The 16044-nt window shown below is 35.7% G+C and overlaps 1 protein-coding gene across 1 annotated transcript in view; it reads left to right on the forward strand.

Annotated features, from left to right (window-relative positions):
- The window catches only part of LOC150079462 (zinc finger MYND domain-containing protein 11), a 305480-nt gene that overhangs the window by 25284 nt on the left and 264152 nt on the right, over nt 1-16044 (forward strand). The window contains exon 2 of the mRNA XM_090382587.1: nt 11313-11456. Within this exon, the coding sequence (XP_090238713.1) occupies nt 11313-11456 (144 nt within the window). The remainder of the gene's footprint in view (nt 1-11312; nt 11457-16044) is intronic.

Raw genomic sequence — 16044 nt, forward strand, 5'->3', positions numbered from 1 at the left:
AAACGAGACATGTTACACTCACCACAGGCATCGACCACATGCGGTTGATGCCCTTTGGCTGGTTATTCAACTGCTGCTGAGCCAGTCACAGTAGACTTGTGACACCATGGAATGGAAGCACTTAACCATGTTGCCAAGTTGTTGAGATACTGGCACCTGCATTTCTTTCCCCCGCAATTGCTCAAAGTCTGAAAACCTCGACACTGACCCACTCTTCCTTTCCCATAATACAGTGTGTACACTCAGAAACTGATTGCCACGTGCGTGAACTACAATCTTATATTAGCTATTCCTGACTTTGAGCCTTTACCAGCATCACAGACCAGTCCATTCCTACACAAAGGGATGTTTACTAATACAAAGCCAACTCTGTGTATATTGACTCAATTTATGACATCTATAGACAGTCTCTGATTATGTTTATATTAAAGGAAAAAAAGAACATTAAAGAAAGAGAACATTGTCTGAGAAATTGACATTCCTCAGACTTGTTCATTTGATTGATAAGGTTATCGCCTGAAAAGATAAGAGTAGCTAGAACTATAGCTTTGTTTCAGCTATGCTTATACACATATCTCATAAGTTGAATAAATCTTATACTTTATTTAAGTTGATGCTTTTGTTATTTTTATTTGACTGTTTGTGATCACATAATGATTGTCTACTCTCTCCTGGAAAGGGTATTTGAAGAATGTCAACTGAATTAAGTTTGTGAGCTTGTATTTGATAAAATTTGATTTCACTTAGTAACATAAAAGTTTTTGATCTCATACATAAAAGTTTTATGGCTCTGTGGTGAAATTTCCACCAGCTCTGATGTGATGCTTGGCTGAATGGCTAACCTGTGAACTAAAATTACCTTTCCTTGGACACTTTGCAATATTTGTGCATTTTCCTAAAAATAGCCAGAAAATGGGTGGTGATGAAAAATGGATAAGTATTAGTATCAGTATTATCTATATAATGCAAGGAAGCCCAGGCTTTTTCTGCACCAGTCGAAAATAAATAAATAATAATAAATTAAAATATATAAAAAGGATAAAAAAGAAAAACTTAGAAATTCACGGGTAATACCAAGTGACTTATGAATTTCTCCAAGCTGTCAGGCTCAACTAGCTAAAAGAAAACTTCTTACAATCCAGTCAAACCTCATTCCCTGTAATTTGAATTTATGACCATTAGTTCTGGAATCATTTATAATAGTGAAAATTTCTCCATTCATTTTATTGTCACCGCTTGGGGCCTTATAGCTCTTTGTGTGGGTACAGTTTTGCAGGTTTTATCAAAGAGATTGTCCATCTTTGGACTCTTTAAATAAGCTCGGTGATTTTTTTCTTTAGGTGCTGACCCTATACTTGGACTTGGTATTCCGAATGTGATCATACAATTTCCTTAAACAGTTGCATCATGATGATTTATCTATCTATGTTCGACTTAATACGGCAGATCGCCCCCCCCCCATGTCGTACCCATTTTCCAATTTCAAATTTCTCTTTCTTATGGCTGATAATGGACCTTCCTTCCATGTTTTTCTAGGGCGTCCTTGCTCTCTCTTCCCTTGTGGTATCCACTCATATATAATTTTTAGGCTGTCTAACTTCATTCATGCGCAGCAGATGTCCAAACCATCTCAACCTCCTATTTTCTATTTGTTCTATAATATCTTCATCTGCATGCATACATCTTATTTCCTCATTCGTTATCCTCTCTAGCCTTAGAAACCTTGCACTCCTACATAGGTAGTCCATCTCTATGGCTCTAAGCTTCTTTTTGTCACTCTCTTTCAGTGTCCACACCTCAAATCCACTGATATGTTTTTTAGTTCTACGGGAGATATTGTTGTCCCACCATACAGAGTTTAGGGCACTAAGAATCTTCCTACTTTGATGAATTCTTGTGTAAACCTCCTCTTTCCCCGATCCTTCCTTAGATAATCTACATCCAAGATATTTGAAAAAGTCAACAGGTTTTAGAAGTATAGACTGTGTTACCTCAGGATGTTCCACTGTGCTTAGGTATTCTGTCTTTGTAAAATTGATATTGAGGCCCCATTGGTCATATTTTCTCAACATGTATTCTGAATCATAAGCTTCTTGTGCAATGATAACCTGATCGTCGGCAAAATTTAGACTCCAAAGATATATCTATCATTAATTGGTAATCCCTTTCCATAACAGCTTCTTTTCCATTCTTGTAAAGCACATTTCAAGAAAACATTAAACAATAAAGATGATAGGCTATATCCTTGTTCTCAGCCAGCCCCTTTGTTGGATAGATTGGGTTAGATAAAGTATTCCCAACTTTAATATATGCCACATTGTTATCGTACAATTTCCTAATCAGTTCCACAAGCTCTGACATATTTTGAAGGGCTTTCCATAATTCCTTTCTTGGAATGGAGTCATAAGCCTTTTCTAAATTTATGAAGGCAAAGAAGGTATCTTTATTCTTTTCTTTTCTCCACCAGCTGTTGTTGAACAAACATTGTCCACAAAAGAGCAACCTGACCTAAATCCACTTTGTTCTTCAGTTATGTTATCCTTTAACTTAGTATCCAATCCACGTGTTTTACAAGTTTTTGCAGCTCCGGCGAGCGCTAAGTTTATTTTGCCATTTTATTGACTTAATTTTATATTAAATTATTTTCTATAAGTAGCTTATAGACCTAGTCAAGCTCCTTGGTTTATTTTGAATTTAGATAGCGCGATTTGAAAGTTCATTAATACTTAGTGTCCGTAGATTTGCCATTCGTAACTTGCCGCCATTGTTATATGATACAACGTAATCCCGAACTAGATAGCGTAAGGTACAGAGTACTCTGTACCTTACGTAAGGTTTAAGGTAAAACTAGATAGCGAAACACGTAGCATGGTATTAGAAATCTGTTAGCTTAGTATAGTACAGTGTATAGTATTATCAATAAATCAGTAAACTTTATTAATCTTGTTAAACTTCATTGTCAATTAAATTGTACTTTTTTAACAAAATACATATAACGACTTAGATTTTACAAATGTAACATTATTAATTAATACATGTAACTTTTATAGGAGAGATATGGAAGTTATATAATGAAACTCTGAGATAATACTCGATACTGAAAAAAAAAAAAAAAAATATATATATATATATATATATATATATATATATAGTGTTATAACTGCATTGGGATATAAGTTTATGGTTATAATTTTGTATTGAAATTGAAATTTTATTTGGAATTGAATAGAAATCATGACTCGGACCAGAGCAGCAAAGCAAAAGGCTCAAGCTTGGGAGTGCTGTGGCTCAGGAGAGAACTGAGGGGGGCAGTTGTCCTTTAAGAAAGAAACAAAGGTGGTCCCAATACCAATTCTTAGAGATCCTTCTTCTGATATTAGCCTAATCTGAAGAGCAACCATTAATTGCAGCCCTCTTCCTCCTGCTCCACAGGCCACTAAGAATCTTACCTGTGACCCCAACATGTTACAGCTTATACAGTAACCTGTCATAAGTGAACTGAGTCAAATGCTTTGCTGACATCCAAATAAATAACATTGAAATTATTTCCTACATCCAGCTCATAAATGACTGTCAAAGCAGCTAACCAGGTTGCTTAAACATGATTTTCCCCTTCCCCATCATTCAGAATTACATTTCTCTCTAAATGTTCCTATATTTCATTCTTTATCATTGACTCCATGACTCATCCTACTACAAAAGTGTGACTAACAGGTCTGCAATTATGTATTGGTGATAAAGTGTCATTTCTCCAATCCAATCAGTCCCTCCTGAGTCCAGTTATGCTTCATAATTTACCTTAATGGTTCAGTGCACTTTTACACCTTCTTTTTCAAAATTACCGGGCATATGCCATCAATTCCAGGAGTATTACTTTCTTTTAGGCTCAAAGGTTTTTCTAATAATTAACAATCTATAATTTCAGTATTGCTATACTGCACAGTCTCTCCTTACTATGAAGTTTCTTTCATCTGTAAAAGAACTATATAAAGTATTTGTTAATTTCATCAACATCAGTTGGGTTATCCAAGATTTTTCCGCTCACATTGCACAACAGTCTGATCTAATTTTTCTTTATATTCATATATAATGAATACATTAAAATACAAATTTCAAATGCATTAGCAAATAGTAATGATTTATGATTTATACAAAAAACAAGCAAAAAACAACTTTTATGTGTGAACTGAGAACATTGTTTTCTGTGCATCCACCATGTTTCTCATTGCTGCGCACTGAATAAAAATCAGTGAATAGCAATGAACAACAAATGAGCAATAAGTTATTAAAAAAATAACTGCCTAAATTCTATTGGTCTAGTGTCCAGTACTTCAGCTGCAATATGTGGTGTATGGATAACCTATGTGATATGTATGCAAAAAAAAAATAATAATTGCTAAATTTTTACAATTCATGTTTTAACAAAATTTGGGAAAAACTGAAATATCGTTCTAAAAAAGCCAAATATAAAATTTCGTAAAAATCCATTAATTGAGAGTGGAGTACATGTAGACAGACAAAAAAAAAAAACTGCCTGATTTCAATTAATTTTCGGATAGCTCAACAAATGACCTATCCCAAATGTCAGATTACAAGAAATCTTTGCCGAAAGATGCAAAGAAAACAGCAAAGAGTTCTTTACTTAGGTAAATTCTAAAAGGAAGGAGGTAAATCATATTGGTCCACTTGATATCGATGGTTCGATTGTTGATGAGGTAGCTGACAAACTGAATGGCATTTTGCATCTACATTCACACATGAAGAATTCTGTAGGAAAGTGGAGGCCAGAAGCTTATCAAACTCTAGCAGGGAGCCAAATGATTTTGTAATAACTAAGAGCAAAGTGGAGGAGAAATTGTTGGAGTTGAACATAAAAAAGGCACCTCAGATCGGATCTATCCAGTTATATTAAAGGAGGCTCCCAAAGGAAGTAAGCAAACCCTTAGCCATAATTATGAGAGCTTTCTTGGACTCAGAGGAGATCCCATGGACTGGATAAGTACAAATGTGGATCAAAGGGTGACATGAGTAATTACAGACCTGTTAGTTTAACTTCTGTTCTGGGGAAAATAATGGAGTCACTGGCTAAAGAAGCACTACAGGATCATCTAGACGAGACAGACTGCAGTTATAGCTCAGACACAGCATGGGTTTGTTAACGGTAAGTCTTCTCTGACTAATTTGATTGGATATTATGATGTGGTCACAAAGGAACTGAATGAAAAAAATAATTTTGATATCATATACTTGGATTTTAGGAAAGCTTTTGATTCAGTTGCACATGGAATGCTGTTGTTCAAATTGAAGCATTAAGGGCAAATTGCTGCTATGGATAAAGGAAGGGTTGAGTGGGAGAAGACAGACTGCATATGGGTAGCAGTAACCCCAGAGAAATGTACCAACTGTGTGGTACTATACTCAGGGTAGTGGAGAATGAAAAAGACTTGTGGGTAATTGTCCAGTCAGATATGAAGTTTTCTTGGCACTGCAGACAGAGAAGAGCAAAAAGATTGGTGAGGGAATCAGAGGGGTCCTCTTACCAAGAAAGGCTTAACTTCTGTAAATTGCGGTGTCTGTAGACTAGGCACCTGCTAGGTGATCTGATTGAGGTATATAAGGCCGTGAATGGTTTGAGCAAGCTGAATGCGGATGGAATTCTTCCTCTTGCCCAGATTAATCGCCTGACGAGACAGAAATTCAAATTGAGGAAAGACAGAACTTAAGAGTAAGAGATCTGCAGATTTACTTAACAAGTACAGGTCAATGTTGGAAAAAAAAAAAGTCACGAGCTAGGGTTGAATTTGAAAGTGTCTGCAATTTTTCCAAGACACGATAGGGGCAGGTGGTATATGTTGAGAGCCTTGTCAATCAATTCAGCACTGGAGAGATTGTGCAAGGCTCGTGGGGTAGAATTTTTTTTTAGCGTGGTCTGTGCTTGCTAACAGAAGAGACTGCTTCTACAGGAAAGGGTGCAAGAATATTTGATGCTAATGAGACAGTGTTAGGTGGCTCAGAAAACTGCTAGCTCTGGTTGATTTGCAGACTAAAAGATTAACAGTGGCTATTGCCTAGAGAGCAAGTTTGAACTTCAAGAGCTGCTGGGAGTCATCGTGGAACAAATAAATACATGGGCTGTGCTAGAGTAACTAAGAGTAAGAACAGGTGCATGTACACCAATGCTAGTAAATAAAGTAAATAAATATAGTAAATAAATTTGATGAATTTGAAGTGCTGATCAAGGCATCAACGGCTGATATTGTTGCTATATCAGAGACATGGTGTCACACAGATATAAGAAAGGATAGATAGGGTAGGAAAAGTGGTGGATTATGCTGTTAGGTAAGAAACACAAAATCTAACGAAGTGCATCCAGTTGACATGGGCGGACAGTGCAATGTTGAGTCAGTTTGGTGTGACAAACACTGGAAAAGGGAAAATGAGAATAGGAGTGTGTTATAGGCCTAATGACTTTGATGAGTACAACAATTAACTGTACAGAGAAATAGAATGGGCCAGTAAATCAGATTGCCTTGTAATGGGGGATTTTAACTTTCCATATATTGACTGGAACTTGTGGATTGGCCACTCACATGCTAGCAAGATTTTTGTGGATTTATTGGAGGATTGTTTTCTATAGCAACATGTTTGAGGGGCAACCAGAGGGGGTAATACTCCTGATTTGATTTGATTGTCAGTAGTTGATTCTTCATGTATTAAGAATCTGCAGATAAAGGAGCCACTAGGTGGCAATGATCACAGTGTACTAGAGTGGGATTTACTTAAAGATGTGACTACAGGGTCTCAGACAGTTTTTAAATTCTATACAGTGGCTTCAACTGATGATGTTAAAAACAGTGAATTCTAAATGGTAGGCCTGAATCAATGTCAGATGAACTAATGAGGCTCGTGGCAGAAAAGAAAAATGCATGGGATGCATATATATTAGCAGGTGACACAGAAGCCTACAGCAGATATAAGCTAGTCTGTAATCAAGTCACAAAGGAAGTTAGGCAAGCAAAGGCTAATTATGAGAAATCCTTGGCAAAGGATGCAAAGAAAACCAACAAAGACTTCTTTACTGATATATAAACTCTAGAAGGAAGGGGATGAATCAGATTGGTCCACTTGATGTTGGTGGTTCGAACTGTTGATGATCCTGCTCAGATAGCTGAAAAACTGAATGAGTATGTTGCGTCTACATTAACACATGAGGAATTCTGTAAGGAAGGGGAGGACAGAAGTTTACTAAACTTTAACAGGGGACTAAATGATTTTGTAATAAAGGAGAGCAAAGTGGAGGAGAAATTGTTGAAGTTAAACATAAAAAAGGCACCTGGGACAGATGGAATCTATCCAGTTATATTTGAAAGAGGCAGCGAGGGAAGTAAGCAAACCTTTAGCCATAATTATGCCCCAAATTCACAAATGTGGATCAAAGGGTGACATGAGTAATTACAGACCTGTTAGTTTAACTTCTGTTCCCGGGAAAATAATGGAGTCACTGGTTAAAGAAGTGATGCAAAATCACCTAGATAAAACTACAGTAATAGTTAAGACACAGCATGGGTTTGTTTAAGGTAGATCTTGTCTGACCAATTTGATTGGATACTATGATGTGGTCACATAGGAACTGGATGCAAAAAATAATTGTGATATCATATACTTGGATTTCAGGAAAGCTTTTGATACTGTTGCACATAGACTGCTGTACAAATTGGGCAGTATGGCATTAAGAGCAAGTTGCTGCAATGGATGAAGGGATGGTTGAGTGGGAGACGGCAGAGAATGGTAATAAATGGACACTGCTCTACGTGGACTAATATTATTAGTAGAGTCCCCCAGGGTTCAATGCTGGGCCCATTGTTATTTTGTGTATTTATTAATGATATCTATGAAGGTATATCAGGCTTAATGTCCAAGTTTGTAGATGATACAAAGGTTGGCAAGGCTGTTAATGACAGTATGCTACTGCAACAGGATCTGGAAAAGTTAGGTAGATGTGATGAGAAGTGGCAACTAAAGTTTAATATTGAGAAATGGAAATTACTGCATATGGGTAGCAGTAACCGAAGAGAAACGTACCAACTGTGTGGTACTACACTCAGAGTGGTGGAGAATGAAAAAGACGGGGGTAATTGTGCAGTCAGATATGAAGTTCTCTGAGCAGTGCAGACTGGTTACCAGAGCAGGTCTTGGAATTTTGTCAATGATATATATATAGAAATTTTGATAGCAGAGACAAGTAGGTGATTATACCCTTGTATAGGGCAATGGTCAAGCCATATCTTGAGTACTGCATACAGTTCTGGAGGCCTCATTTTAGGAATAATGTAGAGTTTCTAGAACAAGTACAGAGAAGGGCATCAAGATTGATGAGAGGAACGAATGGGGTTCTCTTACCAGGAGAGGCTTAAATTCTGTCAGTTGCAGCATCTAAAGACTATGCACCTGCAAGGTGATCTGATTGAGGTGTACAAGGCCTTGAATGATTTGAGCAGGTTCAATGCTGATGGGATACTTCCACTTGCTGAGATTAAGAACCTGAGGGAGCATAGATTCAAATTAAGGAAAGACAGTTGTAGAATAGATGTGCAGAAGTTTGTCTTTAGCCAGCGAGTAGTTGATTGCTTGGAACAGACTTCCATCTGTTGTTGTGGAAGTTGATAGCTTAAATAAATTTTAGGCTGAACTAGACGTCACTACGAGTGACTGTATGGGTGCAATGGGAAGTTTTTTTTTTTTTTTTTTTTTGTTCTGATGCTCTATAAGCTTGCTTTCTTGCATCATATGCCTCAACTAATTCTAAAGTAACAGAATTGTAAAATAGGTGTGCAGAAATCTGCCTTAAGCAGCAGGTGGTTGATTACTGCAACCAAGTTCCATCTGTCGTGGTGGAAGTTGACAGCTTAAATAAATTCAAGACAGAACTAGACAAACGTTTGGAATAAATGGATAGGTGAAATGGGAAGGTTTTTTTTTTTTCCTTTGGCTGATGCTGTATAAGCTTGCATCATATGCCTCTAATAATGCTCATATTTAAAAAAAAAAAAAACAAATATAAAGTTTAAAGAAATGCACCACTGGGAGCCAACCTATTACATGCACTCAGACAAAAAAAAATAATTGCTTTTTACAGTTCAAGTGTTAATGAAATTTGGGCTGGCCCAACAAATTTTTCTAAAAGCCAAATATGATATTTAATGAAACCCGTCAACTATTGAGTTGAGGTTTTTCATGTAGATGAACAGTAAGACGTGATTAAGACAATAGGTACTTTACACAAAAGCTTTGCCTTCTTAGTGATTTCTTATAGTCATGGGGGAAAATCAAGAATAACATAACCAGTGCCAACTAACCTTTTCTATATTGCTATTACAGATCAACTTGTCATTGTTATAGGCTTCAATACTTTTATCACTCTGCAACTTTCCTATGCCATCAGTTTTTGTTACGGGAGACTGACCATCTCAATACTTATGTCTTGGCATCCTCATTGTGCTGTATTTTCTTAATGACATATATGCATTCATGACCTCTGTTACTACCGCTTTCGAGATGAGATTGCATCGCCAGATATAGTTTTGGCTGTACACTTTTAAACCCTATAAAACTATAGTACCATATTTAGATACTATAAGTTTGCAGAATTGTAGTAGTAGTATCTTTTTATTTTACAGTAAAATTCTGACACTTTTAGTTTTTATTAGTTTTTAAAAAAAAAAAAAAAAAAACCTAAAACACTTATAATTCTGACACTTTTAAAAAATTTGCTAAGGAAGAGGCAAATACCCAGAAATCACTCCAAGATAAAATAGCTAGAAATCATTCCTACTCTTCGTTGAATGTTATTGATGTCATGTTACATAGTTTTTTAAAGTGAATCAAACTCGTGTTTACTTCCCTCATTGGTTGCTTCTACTTGGCTGGTAGCTATTGTTATCTTGTATACATGAAAAATTAAGTTTCTTACTTTTTCATCAGAGACTTTTTGTTGTATACCTCAATCGTCCTTTGCAGCCAGTTTCTTCACCAAAAAAGCAAAATTTTATATTTTTTTTTTTTTTCAAAAAAAAAAAAAAAGCAACATTGTAGAAAAGCGATTTTATAAAATTATTCCTATCTACATAGGTATATACAAATCTTTGCACTTGTGCAACTGAAATGCCACCTATTGTAAAAAATTAGACATTCTAGGGTGCAGAATAAAGTTTTTCATTTTTTACATTAGATTTTTAACAAATTTAGGCTTGAGATTTTTGTTCTAACTTCTGTATATCAGAGGGATTACATTTAATTAAATGGCAAGATTTTAATTATATTTTTAGGCCCTTGTAATTGTTTAGAAGATGGGGATGTCTACCCTGCTCTCAGTGAATTAGTTAAATTATAGAATTCATTGTTTGCTGATGGGTTAAAGGAAAGAAATTTTCTTTTTTTGTTTACTGAGTTATATGGGTGCCATTGAAAAATTAATATAAATACCTATCCTGTTAATTATTGTTAATCAAGTGTATTATTTATTTTTTTTTTTTTATTGCAAATGTCAATACTTCTTTTTCATTAGTTTCATTTGTTGAAATAAAAGATGATGTGGGCTGTTTCACAGTGCTGTTCTGTATATACGTGAGTATATACATTTCTGAGTATTTTATCTGTTTTAAGTAGAAATTTTAATAGTGTCTTATGTTTTTATTTCTTTGAAGATGAGAAGTCAAATTGTTATCACAGTCATTTTAAGTAGTTGGTAAAAATTTGCTTTCTGGGCCAAATAGTATTTGCTTTCAAAATTACTAGCTGTTTCATTTTGACACTTCAGTTGTAAAAATGAAATACCTTGTTTCATTTAAGGGAATTTAACCATCTTCATTTCTGGGTATCTGAATTTGACATTCTTCCTTCATTAGTTTTTTTTTTTTTTTTTTTATTGATTGAAGAAAATAAATTAATTATGCAGATTTTTCTCTTTAAAATTTTCTTTTTGTACTTTTATTCAAATATGCACATAAGAATTTTTGTAATCCCCTTTTAAGAATGAATAATACCAAAATGTAATATTGTTATACAGAGAAAACAATGGAGAAAATCTGATGAATGTTATGGGATGTGTTTAAAACACAAATTAATGTCAAAAGTTTATATAAATTTTACATTTTTTATTTAAAGTGTAAATGGTAAATATTTGTGTGGCAAGTTGTCTTTGGTCATACCAGACTCATTGTTTAAATAGTTTAATTGCAAGTTTACTTTACTCTGTTATTGTTTGCAGCACTATTTGACACGATAATCATATCTTTCAAATTTTTATTTTTCAGAAAAAAGATGGTCATGATTGGTATTGTTTTGAATGTCATCGGGGAGGAGAAATGTTACTTTGCAGTACTTGTCATCGTGTGTATCACACAGTATGTATAAAAGAGGATGTTTTTGGCCCCAAGTTTATATGTGCTGTTTGCAAAGTGAGTATTATCATTATTTAAGGTAACTTTTCTTGCATTATTTTAATATTAACACTATATTGAGACCTAGAATATTCACAGAAAAACAAATTCTTGCGATACATATTGGTTACAGTTCATCTTGTACCATTCACTGAATTCATCACTTTGGCAATATCATAGTTAATAGTAATATTAGTGTGCATTTTAATTTGAAGTGTGATTATTTAGTTTCATTTGTGCACATTTTCTTTAAAGACTAATTAATAATATAAAGCACATAATTAAATTAATAGTTTGTTCATATTAATTTGTGTATAGCTTTAATTACACGGGTTTACCTTAAAGTAACCACTTAAGGTAAACCTGCTATTGCATCTTGTATAATTAAGCTAGTCTTATTAAGTGTAAGCATTATTTTTTTACATGGGGAAAAAGGAAACTTGAGTGTACTTCATAACATTAGCCATAAATATGGCTTCCTGTTTCTTTTGAAATCATCAGAACTATGTTTGATATTTGAAACATGGGAAAAAAAAGTGGTGGGGGAATAATGTAGAACTTCAGATATAATGCACTTGTAGATATGTGCTCCAGTCATCACTGAAATTGACTCACCAAAAGGAACAGACAGATCTATTTGAAAATTTACATGAGTAATGTTCAAGTATAATTGCACACACAGTTAACTTTTCAAGACAGTAGCAGAGATTGCAGTACCTTTTGGTGCTTGTTCAAAGACTTCACATAGCCTAGCAGAGATGGATTATTGGATTATTTATTCAATGCTGGGTGGTTAAAACAGCAAATCACTTTCCATGGCCTTGTTGCAAGAACTGTAGGAAGGTATAGGCAGCACTGGTTTCAGTTAAGTTCCCGTATCCATTGCCATAATTGGGTTTGCCAGTCATATACAGGGCACAGATAGTATTTGTAATGGCCGCATTGTGCAAGGAAGCCTAAGGCTTATGCTACTCCAGCCAAAATAAAAAATAAAAAAATTAAAAAATAAATAATATTAATAAAAAAAAAATAAAATAAATAAATGAAAAGGAAATACTCAACCTATGAGTTTCCCCTCCTCTGATAGGTAACTATCCAGCTGACCTTTGAATTTCCCCGAACGTCAGCCTCTACTACCCATGTAGGTAACTAATTTATAACTAGCTGGCTAAAATAAAACTTCCTGCAATCCAGTCTAAACATCTTCACTTGTAACTTGAATTTATGGTTCCTAGTTCTAGAATTCTTTATAACCATGAAAATTTTGCTCTCATTCATTTTATTTATGCCTCTCAGAGCCTTAAACACCTAAGGTGCCTAATTTTGCAAGCGGTGCAACCCACATATTCAAAGTCTTTCCTCGTATGGATGCCCTTTTGCTGATCTTACCAGGTGGATTACCTGTCTTTGGACCTTTCAAGAAGATCAATGTCTTTCTTTAGGTGCAGTCTCCATACTTGATCACGGTATTCCAAGTGTGGTCTAACAGTAGTCTTATACAATTGGATTATGACATCCTTATCTCTACTAGCAAATGTTCGATAAATCATCGATAGGACACCACGGGCCTTCCTTGCAACCTGTCTACAATGCACGGTGAACTTCATGTCTGACCATATCGTAACTCCCAAGTCCTTAAACTTTAACTCCACAAAGTGTACAAGTTATTTTAGGGTTGCTGTTCCCCAGGTGTAAGACCTTACACTTAGTTGGATTAAAGCTTAGCTGCCAACTTTTCTGACCATCCCTGAAGTCTATCTAGGTCACTCTGAAGAAGCCCTGCTTGGTGGTGATCATTAACTACTCCACCAATCTTTACATCATCTGCAAATTTAGACATCATGCCCTCTATCCCTTCATCGATGTCATTTATGAAAATCAAAAACAACAGTGGTCCTAGGACTGATCCTTGAGAAACCCGACTTACATTAACCCAATCTGAGGAATAACCATTTATCACAACCCTCTGCCACCTGCCCTGAAGCCATCCTGCTCTGCAACTAAGGATTTTCCCTATGATTCCAACTTCTTCCAGCTAATAAAGTAACTGTTCATGTAGGACTGAGTCAAATGCTTTGCTGAAATCTAAATAAACAACGTCGAAATTGTTTCCTAAATCCAGTTTGTGAGTGACACCATCAAAATAGCTAACCAGATTTGTTAACATGATTTTTCCTTTACAAAACCATGATGCATATCCTTCAGAATTACATTGCTATCTAAATGATCCTGAATTCCACCCTTGATCATTGACTCCATGATTTTCCCTACCACTGAAGTTAGACTGACAGGTCGGTAGTTCCCCACTCCACTCTTAGAACCGCCCTTATTTAGAGATACGTTGGCACTCTTCCAATACTGCAGAATCTCTCCTGCGTCTAGTGATGCTCTCCTAATTAGCCTCAATGGTTCAATGCACTCACTTGCCACCTCCCTTAAAATTATAGGGCATATGCCATCAGCCCAAGGGGCCTTATTCGCATGTGGGCTCAAAAGTTTTTTCATTAAATAATCATGCAAAATTTCAATATCATTAATTACATATTTTTCAACTTCACTCCCAGAATTTTTCATTGAAATAAGAGTTTTTCTTCTGTAAATATCAATGCAAAATAACTGTTGAGTTCATCTAATACCACCCCATGTCCATTACATAAGGGTCCATTACACTGTGCATTGTATCTGGTTTGTCTTTCTCTTTGCATTTATATATGTGAAGAATTCCTTATCCCCACTCTTACCTCTCTTTGCCAGCAATTTCTCATAATATGCCCTTGCCATCCTAACCTTTTCTGTGGCACTATTATAGATCAATTTGTAGCTGTTATAAGCTTCAGTAATTTTTATTGCTCTGTAACTTTTCCATGCTGTCTTTTCTGCTCAAGTAACCTATCAGCTTCATTATTCATCCAACTTAGAATCTTCCTCGTGTAGTATTTTTTTTAAAGGTATATATGCATACAAGGCTTCTGTGATTAATATTTTAAAGGTATACCATAATTCAATTGTATTTGCTCTCTGTGAGATATCTATCCAGTTAATAGAGGCCATGTAGCACCTTAAACCGTCGCAATTTCCTTTCCTGAAATTATAACCCTTCCTTTGCCTTTAACTACTACTACCTCTCTCTTCATTGTCCACCATAGAATTCCATGATCACTTCCTACTTCTGGTTCCTGTACTGCCAGACCTATTATGTCATCTGGTTCATGGGTGATGATGAGGTGTAGAATATTCTTTTCCCTAACATGTTGATGCAAATAACAATCATCTAGTTGATTTAACAAATTTGCCCCCCCATCCTGTTTCCTTCCCATTTGCTCCAATCAATTAGAGGCAAATTAAAATCGCCCATATAAGACATTCACGATTACTTGCTCATTCCATTTGCACATAGAGGTTCTCATCATAATCTTCACAATCACCCGGCCTGTAAATTACTCCCATCCTCATTATACCTTTGCTTCCAGCTATCTCACACCATACAGATTCTATACTAGCATACGAAGCACTTGAATCCAGGAAGGCTTTCGTTATGCTCAGGCTGCTTTTTATAAGAAGCGTGACCCCACTACCCTTTCTATCTGTCCTATCCTTCCTAACATTGTACATACTGTACTGAAACTCATCACCCCCTATCTCCAGGTGGCACCACGTTTCCGTAAGCCCTATTATATCAGCATTACTTGACCTAACCATCAGTCGAATTTACTCATTTTATTGGTGCTCGTTTTGTTGATGACACTTCTGATATTACTATCTAAACAATTAACAATTAATAAAGATTTACAGCTCTCCCAGATTTCTAGCATCAGAATACAAGATTAACACATCCTATAATGCTGAACACTATTCACAGACAACCGAGATAAATTGAGCAGTGTTCCCTCCATCTATAAATTACTTGTCTCTATTTTCATACCACATCTTCAGCAGCAAGTTCCTGTTCTCTTTGGTAGCTGATAACTGACTCATTCACATCTGGAAACACTATGTTGATTGTCCAAATTTAGTTGAGTTGTGTCTCTGTGCAGAACTTAGTATTTCTTACCACTTTTAGAAATGAGCTCCACTGAGAGAACTTCAGATTTCAATAAATAAAATTTCTTTATGGATGAAGTCTATAATGGATATAGACTCTCCAAACAGAAGGGCACACAGTTCATTTTTCAAAGAAGCATAAAGTGCATCCTAAACCTCAACTGCAGCTGGCTAATTATTAAGAGACCATGTATATTTGTGAAATGAATTAGGAAGTGCTTGGGAGGTTTAGATCTTTTTTGCAGATAAGCTTGCTCTGTTAGTTTGACAATTCATGGTGTATTCAATAGTAAAAAAAAGTGGGTGGGACATGTTGTATGAAGTAATGAAATTTTTGGATATGGCGTAAACATGGTAAGAATATACCCAGATCCTTGACATAACGTGGCCTCGACAATGCTCCCCACATACACACTACTCGGACTCCCTCCAGTCACTATCTGGCAGAGTAGAGGTAGCAAGATTATACACTAACTGATCCGGAAGCCTCCTAGAGAGTTACCAATAGGTTCTGTCCGGTGTGCTAACTAGCGGCCAGCCTGCGAACACCGTTTTAGAGCTGTAC

The sequence above is a fragment of the Mastigoproctus giganteus genome, chromosome 10 (assembly GCF_048544385.1).
Source record: "Mastigoproctus giganteus isolate SK-2022 chromosome 10, ASM4854438v1, whole genome shotgun sequence".
NCBI classification, from domain to species: domain Eukaryota; kingdom Metazoa; phylum Arthropoda; class Arachnida; order Uropygi; family Thelyphonidae; genus Mastigoproctus; species Mastigoproctus giganteus.